The sequence below is a fragment of the Callithrix jacchus genome, chromosome 6 (assembly GCF_049354715.1).
Source record: "Callithrix jacchus isolate 240 chromosome 6, calJac240_pri, whole genome shotgun sequence".
In the NCBI taxonomy this organism is placed as follows: Eukaryota; Metazoa; Chordata; class Mammalia; order Primates; family Cebidae; genus Callithrix; species Callithrix jacchus.
The window spans coordinates 60,602,936-60,620,602 of record NC_133507.1 but is presented as its reverse complement, the minus strand read 5'-3'; the positions used below and the strand labels follow the sequence as shown (position 1 = coordinate 60,620,602).

At 36.8% G+C, this 17,667-nt stretch overlaps 1 protein-coding gene across 6 annotated transcripts in view; it reads right to left on the bottom strand.

The window, feature by feature from the left end:
* The window catches only part of ABCB11 (ATP binding cassette subfamily B member 11), a 115,121-nt gene that overhangs the window by 46,294 nt on the left and 51,160 nt on the right, over nt 1-17,667 (bottom strand). For all 6 annotated transcript variants that reach the window (XR_013518892.1, XM_035304612.3, XM_008998757.5 and 3 more), the window contains 8 exons: nt 17,409-17,522; nt 14,639-14,749; nt 12,416-12,541; nt 10,482-10,685; nt 8,706-8,876; nt 8,016-8,217; nt 7,100-7,169; nt 2,887-2,989 (listed from right to left, as the gene is read on the bottom strand). Coding sequence is in view for 5 of the 6 variants with exons in the window: in XM_035304612.3 (XP_035160503.1) it covers nt 2,887-2,989; nt 7,100-7,169; nt 8,016-8,217; nt 8,706-8,876; nt 10,482-10,685; nt 12,416-12,541; nt 14,639-14,749; nt 17,409-17,522 (1,101 nt within the window). In the remaining variant the exon portion in view is untranslated. The remainder of the gene's footprint in view (nt 1-2,886; nt 2,990-7,099; nt 7,170-8,015; nt 8,218-8,705; nt 8,877-10,481; nt 10,686-12,415; nt 12,542-14,638; nt 14,750-17,408; nt 17,523-17,667) is intronic.

Genomic DNA, 17,667 nt, shown 5'->3' with positions numbered 1-17,667 from the left:
CCACGTTAGCCTGTGGATTTCCCTAATCCTAAACTTAATGTTGTCAACCTTGTAACTAACATCTGACACCATTTACAGGAGTAAGAGTACCGTTTGGAGAGCAGGGAGAAATGGGTGTAGTCTTATCTCTGTCAACAACTAACCATGAGACCTTGGGTGAAAACACAGACTTCTCAGGAAACAATTCTAAGTTTCAGAGTCAATACTTTAGAACACCACAAGTTGGAGGTAACTTCTTTGTGTAAATCGACCTTAGCCCCATAAGAGATTTCTCAATCTACAGATAGTAAGGTTAGGTCTTTTCCATCAATATGAGAAAAAAGAAAGGATTTCACCAACGCTTGGGCTTGTGGAATTTATTTAAGTATTAAAATATTTTAAAATACCAAAACTCAGCAACATTTTACCCATGCAATGCTATTTGAGATTAGAAATTTCATAAATTGGCCGGGTGCAGTGGCTCACGCCTGTAATCCCAGAACTTTCGGAGTTCAAGGTGGGCGGATCACCAGAGATAGGGAGTTCAAGTCCAGCCTGACCAACATGGAGAAACTCCATCTCTACTAAAAATACAAAATTAGCCAGGTGTGGTGGCGCATGCCTGTACTTCCAACTACTTGGGAGGCTGAGGCAGGAGAATCACTTGAACCCAGGAGGTAGAGGTTGTGGTGAGCTGAGATTGGGCCATTGTACTCCAGCCTGGGCAACAAGAGTGAAACTCCAACTCAAAAATAAAAAATGCATAAGTCAAATTTTATTAACCCCTTTCCATTGTTTTCTTTTCAAAAATCAATAATTTTTTTTAATCTAAAGGACTAACAAAATTATCATACAAACTAGTGGTATCAATATGAGACTGTTTCCCTTTGGAGCTTTAGTATAATCACATTGGCTCCCCCATAATTCTTTTTCCTCATGTTCTTTTCTATCTTCCTTAAATAGAGAGAATATAGTCACATCTTTTAAAACATATGCTGGTCTACATTTAATTGGGCTTAATTTTTCTATTCTACATGTATAATGCTGACTAGTAGAACACAATATGAAACATTTTAATCTCTGTAAAACAAGCTCCTATATTTGATTTAGATTTTCTTTTACTTAAATGGCTCCCTCCTGAGTTGTTCCTACATCAAGAGGGCTCCATAGGAATCTTATCTCCAGAGGTCCAGGGAATGTGATGGTCCCCTGCATGTATGCTAGGCCCCCTACCAGTTTGAATAACAACAATAAAAAAAGTCAGATTTTCCTTCCCTCCATTCCTCCCTCCCTTGTTTCTATCCTTTCTTACTTTTACTTTCATTGGCAAACATTTACCCAGAAACTAGAAAAAATTAAAATATAAAAATTAAAGTGATTGGTATTGTTATGGTTCAATAGAAATGTCAATGTAGCATTTGGGTCTTTCTCCCTTGAAGCGCTAGTAAACTCCTGTTCTTATGTAATATCTGTTATAGTTATTTGTGGCAGCAGCATGGACTCAATGAAATAGCTATTTCTGGAACTAGAAGAGCAGTTGAGTCTGTAATGGCAGGGTGCAGTAAGAAACTATGCTTGCTAAATGTGTTTTCACTCAGTGTGACTCATCCTGCTACTCCTGAGAAAGAGTCTTCTATGGAATTTATTTAAACCATCTATTAGAAATTGAGACCTCTCTTTATTTACTATTAATACATTAAAAACAAAAAAGAACCCAACCACTCCTTTTGTCATTTCATAAGGTCATAAAGAGTACTCTACTTTTTTCCAAATTTGTCCATTGTGAACCAATGCTTATAATTACAACCTAGTGGATTCACGTCGGAATTTTATTTAAGACAGTTTGAAATTACATCACGCATAATGAATGTGCTTGTAATTTAAAAATTCTCTGACTAATTTGCCTTGATAAATCTTGCTATTTGTGTCGTATTTTATTGTAGAAATTCAATTTTTCACTCTAGTTTTTAAAATCTCCTGATGCCTTACTAAGTGCAAGGCACGGGGTTAGGTGACCAAGTTGATTCAAACACAAATAAGATGTGTCACTAACTTTAAGATGCTTATAATTTAGAAAGGGGATAAGTCAACATGACTTCGAATAAGGCTCAATAAGAAAATTGCCATGAAAATTCTCTAATGAAGGGTTATAGGGGAATGAACGTGAGCGTATCAGGGCTGGCATGTAATGTGCAGTAATGAGGAAAGGCTTGGAGAAGAATGGGTGATCTCTTTATGAGAAAATTAGAAAATATCCACAAGAGCAGGACACCTGCATCCTTATGAAGCAATTGCATATTGCTATACATGTTGTTTCCCCTCCTAGCACTTTAATTTTTATGCTATTTTGAATTATGTTATTAAAACCATTATGAAACTATGAAATCAACAAATGTCCATGAAACCTAATTGGCCTCCATGAATTCAAATATTTTGATAACTTGTAATAAGGGCTAGCCTATTCAAATACCTTTGTTGATCAAGGTATTGCTCAATACTAAAATTATTGTAATTTAAGGAAGAGATTTTAAAATTTGAGAAAAAAGCTTTTAGGTATTCTTGACAACTTTTATAAAAGGATTTCTACATATGAGCAAATAATCTGCTAAGTATACATTATTCACACATTTAGTGTGTTAGACTAGTTTGTCTTAGACTCTTAGTTAACCCTATGAAGTCTAGTTTTCATTATCTTTTATTATTAAAAGTAATCAATTAGTTAATCTGCATTAAAAATATTGTGTAAAATTTAGAGTTTTCAATAGGTCTTAATGTTCTGTCTTTTAGTCTGTCGTGAAACACTGGTAGACATATATTTAGAAAACTCATATTCTCAGGCTGAAAGGTCACACAACAGTCCCCAGGAAAGACTTCTTCCATTCCCCACTTAAGCACTTGATGCCTGACCTTTCTGTCTTCTTCATAAGTCGACTTATTGTCTACAACAGCTAATGGAGGTTCATGCACAAGGTAAGAAAGCTGAGACTTGGAGCGTTGCCGGATGGAAGCTCTGTAAATAAACAGAAAGATGGAACAGTGTAGACTGTGGCCAGATTGGAGCAGGATCAGCTAGTGTTCAAGTTTACATCTCATATGTCAAATAAACAGAAATGTTTGATAGGTCACATGGTAACCAGGTAAGGGAGCTTGCAGGTTAGGTTGGACAGAACTATCATTAGGGCAGAATTAATCAGGTTGGTTGCTCTGGGCCCTAAGCTCTTGCAAGCATTGGACCCAGATTCAGAGTGCAACCAGGGAAGGAGAAAGAGAAAGGGAGCAAAGTTGTCCTACCAGTTCATTCAAAAACCACCTAAGGCTCAAATGCTTTCTAAACCCACATGCTTCTGCTAATTGCTGCCCTGGCAATAGACTATTTCCTTTACCTTCCTCTGGCTTAGACTATGGTCTTGATATCTCTCTCTCTCTCTCTCATACCTGACATGTTCACTTTTACATGATGCCACACAGATACAAATGATATGAGGAAATAGGGCCTCTGATAAGATTTTTCTCCAGGCTAAATACTACCCCTAGAGATGCATGAATCAATATCTTGGTTGAAATATAATTTAGCTCAATGTGTTCATTCATTTATTCATTAATTCAACAGAGGCTTATTGGGCATCTACAACACATAAACCATTGCCAAGTGATGTTGGGGACACAAAGACCAGCCAATGACAGACTTCTCCTTCAAAAAGTTTAAATGTTATAGAAGATGCCTGTACCACGCTCTGATGTAAAAAAGAATGCAGTAAGTGCTATAAGGCAGGTTTGAATAAAGAGTATGGAAAGTCAAAGGAAAAAGAAATGTATGGCAGGTGTTACCAAGGCAAGATTCATGGATGGGTGGCTAAGGTAGGATTTGGGGATTTGTACTTTAGAGAAAAGAGCATTTCTTACTCAGAGAACAGTATAAACAGAAGCATGGAGACAGGGGAGAACAGGGTTGCTTGCTGAATATACTGAGTACATGACAAGCATGAGAAGTGATTGGTTCAGGCTCTACCCTTCCCTTCTCCTCCTCTAGACTCCTGGGAAAGAGACTCCCATTCTCCTCTAGATTAACCTGAAAGTATTTAGTGCCGGGGCCTGTTGGCAATTATGTTGAGACCTTCAAAGAGAGAAGCTTCCTGAAAAATGAATCCAACAGTGAAATAGTAGAGCCTAGAAAGGAAGAGAGAGAAACTGTTGCCTATCTTAGACATATCACTGAAGCTCTAGCTTTGCCTGAAGCCAAAGCATCTTTGGAATATTTAGTTATGTGAGCTGATTCTTTCTCTCTAAAGGTTAAACCAGGTTGGGTTAGGTTTTCAGTCATTTGTAAATAGAGTCTTAAAGGTTAAGGGGCAATGCTGAAGACTGTACTTTAGAAAGAATCGCCTGAAGTAAATGGTTAAAGAGAGAGATTGAGTGATGAGGAGACCTGCCTCAACTGTTGTAGTGCCATCTAGAGGAATCTATTTATATATCTTTCTCTACCATTTTGTATGTAAGTGAAATTAGACCAAAACAAATATCAAGGTGGTACCTGCCTACTATATATGCTCATCTAGTCTTCTAGAGAAGGCAGTAACGTGTCAACTGAGTTACTCCAATTTGTTCCCATTTTCTGTTAATGGCACTTCCATCCTCTTAGTCACCAAGGTTCAACACCATGCATTTGCCTCAAGCCCTTCCTCTTCCTTGCTCTTGCACATTCAGACTCTTGCCAAGTCTCATTATGACCAGGCATTAAACCACTCCTCAACCCCATTTCCTGCCACCAAACTTCTGGGACACCTCCAGAGACTCCCTCCCACCTAGCCTGAAACTTCACAGCAATGAAGTAATTTCTTCCAGTTAGGTAACAGAGGTCAGGAAGGTGTCCAGAAGGTGTGCAGAACAGCTTGTGTCAGCTGGTGAGAACAAGGTGCATGATAGGAGGAGACTTAAGGTCAAGGACACTAAGCAAATACAGAACAATGGATGCCAAGGTGGCAGTCTGTGGAGGAGGAGAGGCCATCAACATATGACTGACTACCTTCCAGTTCTGAGTATGCTAAGACCTATGTCCTTGACCCCTTGGATATCTACTTTACATTTTTTAAGTTTCTTTCTTTCATCATTCTCCAGATCATTCCAGCTGTCTAGCCTAGGCTGTCATGAGGCCACGGGCAGTGTATGTGCTAGGCAGGTTTACCTCTCATCTACCAGAAACACCATCCATTTTCAGAAACTGACAACATCTATCCTTCCCCTTCTCTGAAGCTGTGTACCACTTCTCACTGCAAATAAAAACAACTAACTTGGGGGAATAAATACTCTCTTTCTCAATATTATTATTTACGAAACTTGTGACTGTTATCTATTAAATTGTTCTTGAACCTAAATATTGCTGAAAAGGAACTTAGCCATCAGAAAAACTGAAACCAAAGAAATAAGATACATATTAACACTTCAGTCATCTTTCAGCAAAAAAAAAAAAAATCTATCAGCATATACAATGAGGTATTTTAACAGACTTTCTTATTCAAATGTACAAATGTTTCTCTGCAGGAGGTTAATAGCTCCTTTCTGTGTGTCGACGTATTTCTGGAGTTCTCATCCTAATCACCAAAATGTAGCATTTGTGAGAAATTATAGGGAAATTAATATTCACATTAAAATGATTATCTAGTCCTGATAATAAACTGCAAATACACTACTTAGCCTGGGTAGGATTTTGTTCATCTGGAGAGTTAAGAAAATCTTTATTTTCTTGTTGGCCTGATCATAAGAAACGTCTTCACTTTGCCACCTTTAACCTACTGACCAAATGAGATGCCTACTCATTCTCATTGTTTAAGAAGTTAGTTGATATTTTCAGGTTGTGATTCTAATGATTTGAATAATTTAAATGTAGTGGTTCAATCAGAAAAGCACGACTAAACTTAATACCAGGTGCCTGTAACATTGTTTTATACCCTTTACCTGAGAGAGTAATGTGAAGCTATTGCTTTATTTGCCAAATTCAATAAATTCAATCAAATGAGCATTTCTTAAAATTTGTTTGAATAAACTTGTTCTCAAAAAGAAAGATAGGAAAACCCAAGTCTGAAAATTCAGATTGATAAAAAAAAAAAGATATACTAGGGCCTGAATATTTTTCTATATCTGAAAATAAATACACTACTTTTTGTGAGCTTTTCTTTGAATATTTAAATGATTAAATCTGTGTTTGAACTACTTGGAATTGTTAGCTGAAATTTTTATTTTAAGGCTCTTTAATGACTTTTCAGTAAATAATTATCCATCTTGAATGAGCAAGTCCTATCTCTGAGACTTTGCACAGCCTTGCATTAAATGTCCTAGAAATGGAAAGGGCAATTGTAGAGAGATTGCTGCTATTTTATTGCCTATTAATAATTTTCTGACTTAAGAAAAAATATCCTGAATAATAGTTATAAATATAGACAAACACTCCTGGGCAGAATTCTCCTTAATACACAGACTTTTAACATTAGGGGAACAATTTTATTGAAACTCTTAAACCAGGATGAAAGACTAACGTGTACAGCCTCACTAATACATACTCCAAAAATATATTTAGAAGGTAAACACCTTTGTATTGATCCAGAGAAAAATAAGTAACTCTTATTTAGAAAAATTATTTTTAAAAGATAAAAATTACATTTCTTATTTCATCTAGTTAAGGAGTGACTTGACTTCAGATGGGTTACTCTGGGAGCAGAAGTGTTTGTAATTGAATTGCAGATCAGTAGATTAAAAAATGGAGCTAAAGGCATGAATTTGACCTTCATATAAGACAGTGTTTCGTACCACAGTTAGCTTGGAGCAGAGAATCACTAAACACAGATTTTAAAAAATCCCCTTTCTAAGCTCAATAGACAACATTTTAACCATAAATCATCTCCATCATAACCCAATAAGATGAGAAGCTAAACAAAAAAACCGTGAATCAGAGAGAGAAATGTCAATATAGCAACCAAGGATCATTTGCATGTTTATATTTGACCAGACCTGGCAGTCTACTCAGAGTCTCCTTGTTGTACCCGAAATATTCCCTGAGGATTATGACTGCAGAGGACTCCTAAGAATATTTGGAAACCTTGAAATCTGCCCCATGGCTTGAGCTTACCTTAAACTATCCTGGTAGCTTCCTCTGCTAAAGCTCCTCACAAGCATGCCATCTTCAGTTGCGTCTTTTCCTACTCAACACAGCATGAACAATTCTTTAGTATGTATAATAAACAGAACCATATCTAAGTAGAATTCTTTACTATGTTTGCTTAGAATATAATTACTATGTCCAATGCCAAAACATTTTGTTAACTTTATTGCAATAAATAAAACTTGGGACTTGTCCTGCAGATTTGAACAAAAAATTTCAAAATAGTAAGACTGAGACATTTGAACCATACAATAGCCTATTACCTCTACAGAAATAGGTAATTTTTGGCATAAATCATAAAAAACTTAAGAGAAGTCCAGCATAAATAGCAAAAAAATAAAAAATAAAAATAAGATAGAAACACTGAACGCTTCAAAAGTCAATTCAGAATAACCCTCGTATGCTAATTGTATATAGTAGTTACATCTAATGGAGTGAGACTGTGAAGAAAGTTTAGAGTGGTTGGTTAATTTAGACTGGGGTAACCACCAAGTCTGAAAATTCAGACTGATAAAAAAGAAGGTGCACTAGAACCTAAGTATCTATCTACATTTGAAAATAAGTATTATACTTTCTAGTCATTGATTAATTCACTCAGCCAATAAGCATGAAGCTTTTACTGCATGTAGGACACACTCTAGGAAGCCTTTCTATTTGCACAGGGTAAAACGAAAAAGGAGACGGAATTGAAAGTTAGAAGACCTTGGTTTTAGTGCTATAACTAAAGCACTAAAGACAGCTTAGCCTCCTGAGCTTCAGTTGTTTCCTTTACTGTCTATATAATGCCTGCCAGAGTTGTTTGGAGAACAATGAGTACTGAAATACATAGAGAAACATAAAGCACTATTTAATATAATATACAAGTATAGGAAAAAGCACTTGCCCTTTATGTCCTCTTCATTAAGGGGCTGATTTCCTTGACTTTGCAAAGTCACTAGAGTGAAGTAAACACCTTTCCTTTCCAACAGTTCTTCATGGGTGCCTCTTTCCACTGCGGTGCCATGTTCAAAACCAAGAATAGTATCTGCCACTCTGACTGTGGACAAGCGATGAGCAACCGAAATGATTGTGTGCCCATGCTGAATCTGTAAGAATGTGCAGTGTACCATTAAACAAGACTGTGAGACAGAGCTGACACTGACTTTTGGATCATCTCAGAATCCACAAGTCAGATCCTTGGTCCCTGGAAATATTTTTAAATAGGCTCTGCAGACATTAGAAGAGGCCAGCACGTTTTCTTGCAACCATAAACCCCATCACACACTGGCCCTGTTTCTGCCATTAATCAACAGCTAAAAATTTTTTTTAAGTAATTTAAAAAATATCATAAGCTAATCTTAACAAGATTTAAACATTTACACTGGTAGCTTTGGAAACAAATTATAACTTTCTTCTGGTCAACTGTGAAGAAGATTGTAGTCAGCTAATATTTTCTAAACAATCAGACTAGGTGCATGAGCCCATGTGGTATCAACTACTCCTATCCCTCCCACCCCACAAGGAGCTGCCTTTCCTGCAGCAGCACAAGCATTTCCACGTGGACCTGTAAAATGGACTGAGGTGTTCCACAAACCTTACTCAGTGCTTCCTGCACCATAGCTTCACTTTCATTGTCCAGAGCTGAGGTGGCCATGTCCAAAAGCAGAATCTTGGGATTTCGGATGAGGGCTCTGGCGATGGCTACCCTTTGTTTCTGGCCGCCACTCATCTGGCCTCCTCCTTTTCCAACAAGGGTGTCAAATTGCTAGGAGGAAGGTGATACCAGTCAGAAGGGAGAAGAATTTGATAGCTTCTGACAGTGATTCACTACAATGTCTTTTCTATTATAGCTTTCTTTTCTCACTGGTCCAACTTCCACTGAAAGAATCATCCCTTCCCAAAACGGACTATTGTCTAGTCAATATTTATGTGTGAAATAAAGAAACTGATTTATGCTTTTATTCCAGGGTTTACTGGGCTGTATAAGTGTTCCCCTTTAGCTCGACTTTAAATAAGATTTTTCAACAAAATGAAAATTGATCACAGTTAGAGGATTAAAGCACAGAGCAAATCCTTGTCTCTTTTCTCTAGCTAGACATACAGCAAAACATAATGCAAAGGCTGTTTTTATATTGTGACTAAAGGATCAAACTAGCTTTATAGTTATTATCACTGATAGCAGATGGTTACTGATTACCTCATGGGCCTAGCATAACATTGGTATCTAATGCTTAGGGGTTAGTGGTCAGACACTTATCTTGCTTATTACTAACCAACATGAATTGAGCCCCCACCATTCATAAAGCATGGTGTTGAGCTTTTTACACATTATTATCTTTTTTAGTTCTCATAGATACCTTATGAGGCAGGTACAGCCATTCTCAACTAATGAATAAGAAAACACTAGGCTCAAGGAGGTAAACTTGAGAAAAAGTTCATAAAGCTTGTAAATAGAGAAGCTGGGATTTTTATCAAGGCAGTCTGATTCTAAAGCTTTATATTCTTTAACTATTAGGCTATATCATACTCACAGCTGCAATCCTATTCATAAAGAGAATTTAAAAGACTGAAGAGAAAGTATTCGACATCATTTGACTCTGAAGGCAGACCACCTCTGTATGAACCTTGTCTTTCCCACTTACTTGGTATATAATCTTGAGCAAGCTATTTGACCTCTTAGAACCTCAGTTTCCCATCTGCAGATGGAGATAATAATATTAGCTGCTTAACAGGGTGGTTGTGACGATTTAATGAGTTAATAGATGTGACGTGCTTAGAACCCGTGCCTGGCATGTAGTAAGCACCATATATATGTTAACTCTTAATAATAACTCTTCTTTGAGTTGGCAGGCCATCAGTGGCAAAATCCATTTAAGTGTAATGCTGAGTAGTTGGTTTTTGCAGCTGTTGTTGCTTAGAATAGAGATATATGAGGAATTGTTTTTGACACAAAATTAGCTGCCTAAGCACAGGGCAATTAAAGAGTAGACATCATGAGATTATTGTGCAAGCTATTGCCACATGACATTTAGCATCTGCTTAGACAAATGCTTAATAAAAGGAATAAGGACATTAGATCTATGTCAAAGGAGTTTTAAAAAAGATAGTTCACCAGTTTGGTAGATTTTTAATATATTACCAACAAAGGGAGCTTTCAAAAGAAAAATTCCTTTTTTTGATAGATTTTGAACATATAAATGATATATTTTCAGATGAAAGGAAAAACTCATGATACTTTTTCAGGCATGAAACTAAAACATGGCCTTAAGAATTTAACGGCTTGGGAATTATATGAAAAGAAATTTATATAATTGTGCAGCTTTTTTTCCTACTATGACTCCTTGGTTTCCTCCAGGAAACCAAGGGGTACCTGTGGCAGGTCCATGATGAAGTTGTAGGCATTGGCCTCCTTGGCAGCTTGGATTATGTCTTCCATTGTAGCATCTTCTCTGCCATAGCGAATATTTTCTGCAATGGTGGTAGAGAACAGAACTGGCTCTTGCTCCACTATCCCAATCTGATCTCTAAGCCACTGAATGTTAAGAGAGCGAATGTCATGGCCATCCACAGTCACCTAGAGAGCATGGGCACAATGTCACAACTTTTGTAATCTTTCAGTGTTCTGGATCATAATATTATGTCATACTTGACCAATGGTGGGGAAAAATAGAGGCCACTAAGATTCTAATGGAAACAATTCCTCTTGAAATGTAGCTTTTGGATGATAATATGTAATTGAAATCAAGTATAGCTGCAGAACAACTCATTGTAGAAACATAAATGATGTAAACAAAGGTCACTTAATTTAACACCACTGCCCCAGGAATGGACAAATTTTTGATCCCTCAGTTATTCATTATATTTTAAATATTTGTTTATCTTTTGACTTTTGACTGAAAATGGACTCAAAAGATACTATAAAAATAAGCAATAATCCCTCTCTTGTAAGACTTTACAGTAAGTCTTACTTTCTGGATTCATCAAATAACATTTCAGATTAATCAGATAACACTTTGCTGTTCAAAAGCAAATAAAACTATCAGTGGGAGCAAATAAAAATCACTATTAGTATATCTTACATCAAGAAACTGATTTCTATATATTCAGAGTGCAGTTATGGTGGTATGTAGTAAAGAATGCGCAATCAGAGATGAGATGTCTGTGAAAAAGGAAAACATTGTTATATTTGCTATGCCTGCGTAATAGTCTGTGCATGGAAGAGAACTCATTTTGTTGAAGCCGTTAAATACGCAGTTAAACCATTCCATCTCAAGTCATCAAAGAGATACTGACAAGAATGATTTTGAGACAGAGTGAAAAGATCACAGGCTTTGGCACCCAGCACACCTGGATTCAATTTTGGCTTGGTCATTTTCCAGCTCAGTGACCCTAGACAAGTCTCCGTCTTTCTGACTCTCTGCTTCCTTGTTTGTCAAATGGGCCTATGTACCTTTGGGGGTCATTGTGACAATAAGTAATCATTTTAATAAAGAATCTGACATACAGTATGTAATAAATGGCAATTACTAATACTCATTTTCTTAGTTTCAGCCTATGGTTACAGAAAAAAGTGACTACGTGGATTTATAAAATTATACCATTTTTAAAAACCCAACTTGAAGCAGTAATCAAGGACCGCTCTCTCTTAATTTCAAGCCCTGTTATTATTCCTGTATTTAGCGTTTGGATAACTTAAGAACACAATTATATTTTTGTTATAATACAAAGAAAAAAGTGTAATAGATAGTTCACTGAAGAAGCAGCAATAGCATTTTAAATGTACAGTTATGCATAGCTAAGCAATGGGGATACATTCTGAGAAATGTGTCTTTAGGTGGTTTCATCAATGGCAAACATCACAGTGTAGTTACACAAATTTATACATATATAAATGTCCTAGCACCATTACTAAATATCAGTCATTTCCCTTACTTGATCTGCAATGCCAACATCAACTAACATATATCAGATTTCTATATTTGTTCTACTATAATCTTACCGAACCACCATCATATATGCAATCCATCATTGACTGATATGTTGTTATGCCACACATGACTATATCTGCACATTCTGCTACATTACACAGTGAATGGAATTAACTGGTGATTCATTGAATGGAATTGGCTGATTATTCATTGTTACCATGTAGGGAGCTTGTCCCATCAGTTCAGTAACAAATCATTAATTAACTTTGTGTGCCAGGACGGTCTCAATGTATGCTACCCCTTTCTGTTTGATCAGTATATTGCCATTTGCACTTTGCTGTCCCCATGTATTGAGGAGTCTCTGGAAGACACCCACCATTCCTTCACAGGGGTCATAGAACCGCTGAATGAGCTGCAGTGCTGTACTTTTTCCAGCTCCACTGGGTCCTACCAGAGCTGTCATTTCCCCTGGTTTAATGACCATGTTGAGGTTATTTAGAATCTGGAGAAGAAAGAAAACAGCAAAGTTCAGATTGTCACTGTTTATCAAATCAAACAATTAGGCTACAAGTGCAGATGTTTTATGTTGATACAGTGTGCCTGTGTGCATGTTTATGTATGCACCCAAGGCAATGTGCACTGATATCTATCAATAACCAGCAAAAGAAAACATTGTCAAGGATGAGGTTTTGGCATTTAGCACACTACTCAATTGTTTAACTGAGAGCCATGACCAAGAAATAAAATGATGTACATTAACACAGGTGAAGTAAATAAGCCGTGTTTACTTTTAAAATTATGTTCCAAAATCTAACTTAAAACACTCCTGACATACTAGGATAAGGAGACTGTGCCAATTAGTTAAAGAAAAAAATTAAGTTAGAGATATAGTACTAATTTACTGATCATGGATTAACAATAAGGCAATTTGCAGATTTGAAACCATCCTTCATGGGTATGGTGTATGAACATACCATTTGGACATACACATCCTTCATGTGTATGGTGTTTGAATATACCATTTACTGGCCTGTACTGGATGTAAGCTCCCAGAGCAAGCAGACATCAAATGTGCTTGTTTATCATTATAGCGCCAGTACAGTGTGGTACACAGCAGGGTTATGTACACAGTTGTACCATGAATAAATACATATAGGTTTAAGTAAGAAGATTTTGTTTCACTATTAAAAGTAATGATGAAAAGTGCAATTACTTTTGCACTAACTAATATAAGGTAAGTTTTAGCTATCCATTCAAAAATATTTACTGGATGTGTACTACTTTGTAATTTATAATTTACTAAGCATTTTTACATACATTATAACATTTGATGTTTAGGTACATATGTAATGGATAATAAAAATATACTTTAAATATGTAATTAGAATATGTATTTACTTATGTTTTATATATTTATAATGTAGGTAAATGGAGATACTTATATTTATACATTTGTTATATATATTTATAGATATATTTGTATTTACCTCATATCTATAATGTAGGTATGTACATATAGACCTAAAATGTAGGTAAATATATATTTACAATCATATATTTATGTATCATATATTATAAATATTATATAATATAAATATTTACCTGTATTATATATGTTTACCTTCTCTGTGTATATATGCATGTATTCAAAGAAAGAGTGATATATATATATATATGTAATAGGTATGTAGTGTCAGAATTAAGTTATGCTAACAAAATGGGATTTAGTTCTGTGGGGATAACAGAAATATTATTAAGAGAGAGTGGCTAGAGATACTCTGTTGAAAATGAGGAATAAGTCTAATTTAAAAGCCAATTCATTCAGGGATAGAGATCCTAATTTTCCTGTAGGGTAAATTGCCTTTAAAGATAATTTAAAGGCAGGAAATTAAAACTTTTTCACCATGTGCCCTGAACAAGACACATGAGCATAGTATCACAAGGATACCTTCCTATAAGGGCTGATGCAGTGACCCTAGTGAATTTACAGATGGGAAATAAACACTCACATAATGGCAGCTTTCCTTTGCCATTTCATACCCTACACTCAGTGTCCCCTACTTTCTGCAGTTTCTACAAAGACTGGGAGGGACCTGTGCTTCTTGATTGTTCTAACTGTCATTTATCTAACATGTGCTTAGAAAGACAGGACCTGCCTCTAAAAAGGTTGGGAGGGACCTGTGCTTCTTGACTGTTCTAATTGTCATTTATCTAACACATGCTTAGAAAGACAGGACCTGCCTCTACAAAGGTTGGGAGGGACCTGTGCTTCTTGACTGTTCTAATTGTCATTTATCTAACACATGCTTAGAAAGACAGGACCTGCCACTCATTTCAACAGGTATCATAGAGTTCATTTAGCCTGAATGTGCTGCCAGACTGTGTCCCAACAAGAGGGATTTGCACATTATGGTTATCACAAAGGAATGTGGTGTATCACCTGATAGCCAACACCCAAGAATGCTTCCAGAGAAATACACCTCCATTCCCTATTCCTGGGAATTGAGTCAGACTTCAGGAAATAAGCAATCTGTGGTTCTGCAAATAAATCATCAAAGAAGAAAACATCCATTGTGCTGGGGAAAAGATGAGCTCTTACCTTCACCTCTGGTCTGGAAGGATAGTGGAAGGTCACATTATGGAATTCAATTTCACCCTTGATTCGATCCAACTTGTAACCATCTTCTGACATGCAGTCAATGATGGGTTTCTGGAGTGGAATACAAAAGGGACACAGTGTAAATTTAAACTAAGATATACGACTCAATTCAAATTGTAAATTCAAACTAAGAAACATGTTTGGCATGTCTCTAGAATGTCTCATCTGGTTGTTGCTCTGATATATGAGTAAATTCAAATGAAGATGCATACATTTATAAATTCAAATGAAGATGCACACATCTTAGGTTGCAAGTGTCTTAATTTGAATTTACCTATAAACAGAGCAATAACCAGATAAAATATTGCAAAGGTATGCCAAAGATGTTTCCACATTAAATATTTATTAATAATAGTGAGAATAATGACTATTTACTGAGATATTACTGAGCTATTATATATTAATACAATACATATTTAATTAATTTAATTGCTATTAGTTATTACTGAGATATTATATAATATAGTAATATTATATAATACATATATTATGATAAATGTGTAATATATGTTAGCATTATTATATATTATATATTATTATTATATTACTAAGTTAATATAGGAGACAACGTACAAGGTGTGTTTCTGCTTTTATTTACGTAATTGTCACCATGACCAAACTAGACAGGTGATATGCCCATTTTTCAGTTGAAGAAGTGGAGGAATTGCAGAGATATTTAATTTCTAGGGCCATGAAACTAGTCAACCAATCTGGGGTCCAAGGGTATTCTACATTTGAGTATCCATGGTAGATGATGATTACAACTGAGTGTTCCTAAAGGATGTCTTCAAACGCTACCAACTTTTGATTGTTGTCCTGAATTTCACCTCTTTTGCTAGCAGGAAGCCCAATCTAGAATTTAACCACTCTGGTTAATCAGACAAAAGTGAGGACCTCCTCCTGCTACCAGAACACTCCAGCATCATTTTTTTCCTTTTTTCATAACTAGTGATGGAAATTCATCAACGTATTAGTCCATTTTCACACTGCTATAAAGAATATATGAGACTGGGAAATTTAGAAAGAAAAGAATTTTAATTGATTCACAGTTCCAAATGGTTGGGGAGGCCGCAGGAAACTTATACCATGGTTGAAGGCAAAGGGGAAGCAAAGCACGTCTTACACGGTGGCAGGAGAGCGAGCACACAAGGGAAAATGCCACTTTTAAACCATCAGATCTCGTGAGAACTCCCTCACTATCACAAGAACTGCATGGGAGAAACCGCTCCTATGATCCAATCACTTCCCACCAGGTTCATCATGGGGATTACAATTAGAGATAAGATTTGGGTGGGGACATAAAGCCAAACCATATCAATTATCTTGGCTCTATTGATGAGTATAATATAATCTATCTCCTTACTGGGTTGCTAATAAAGACAATAAATGCCTTAATTTTTTAGTTTCAGGGCACTTTTAGAGTCATCATCCTATTTGAGCATATAACAACCTTAAGAATGAGGTAGAATTTGCACAGACCAACATTATCTGTTGTTGTTTTTGTTGTTTTTAGGAGACAGGCCACCCAGGCTAGAATGCAGAGGCATGATCATAGCTCACTGCCTCCTCAAATTTCTGGGCTTAGGCCGTCCTCCCACGTCAACTTCCTGATTTGTTGGGACTATAGGCATGTGCCACCACACCCAGCTACTTTTTGTATTTTTTGTAGAGACAGGTTTGTCCAGGCTTGTCTCAAACTCCTGGGCTCAAGCTATCCTCCTTGCTGGGCCTCCTAACATGCTAGGATTGCAGGTGTGAACCACTATGCCCGGCCATTGATTAACATTTTTATGTGGTTTTCAACAATCCCTCTGTATTCCAATATATGAAAGCCCAAAATATAAAACAGATAAAGCAATGAGTCATTTCCTTAGTAGGCTACAGCTTCGCTGTGTGGCAAAAAATATCAAACGGGGGACAGGGAACCAAATAGGTTCAAGGAACCCACAAATCACCTCTGGATTTCCAGGGCTTCCTCTGGCCTTGAAGTCCTGAACAGTATGGCCCTTCCCATGCCTCCAGCCTTCCCATGCTCACTCTGTTCAGTTGCACTGGGCTTGTTTCAGCTTCTTCAAATCAGCAGGCTTTTCCCAACGTGGAGGCCTCTCTTCCATGAATGCCCTCCCTGCTCTTACTTCCCATGCCCCACCCCCTCCCATCCCCCTTTGCATGGCTGACTTTTCTTCAGTTCTCTGCTCAAATACTACCTCCTCAGAGATGCCATCACCACCACTCACTTTAAAGACTCCTTCCCCCTCCCAGTTGCTGTCACATTGTCCTATTTTATTTCCTTTATTTACACACCACTCTCTGCTATCGTCTTATATTGGAATGTGCATGCTTCTTTACTGCCTGTCCTCTCCCAGCATGAGTAAAGAACAGGGGTTTTACTTATTCTAGTTCCCTGTTGTATTTGCTCCCTTGAGGCAGGAGAATCGCTTGAACCCAGAAGGCAGAGGTTGCAGTGAGCCAAGATCACACCACTGCATTCAGCCTGGGTAACAAGAGCAAAATTCCATCTCAAAAAATAATAATAATAATAAAAGAATTGGCACCAGCACATGATAGCATTTAATAAGTATCACTGAATTAAGGGCCTTGTGATAGCTTCTCATATTTTTACATTAAGGTAAATTCTTCAGGGGTTTATTCTGTGCCCCACCCCCTGGCCCCCACCTGTTAATGGCCTTTACTTTTGGCCTTTACATACCCTGTCTATTGTCTCAAAAATGCTTCTGGCTGCTGCACGTCCAGCTGCAAAGGATTCCAAACAAGGAGAGGCATTGCCAAGATTTAAAGCGCCTACTATGACACTGAGGAAAATCTGAAATGAAAAGAGAGAGATATTTCTCATGTGTTTTTGTCAATGTGTAAATAATAATTACTATAATTTGGGTCATCCATGTTAACTCAGATTTCTCAGAAATACTCTTCTGTGGGTTTGAAAGCTAGCTCTTCAGCTGTTTGGA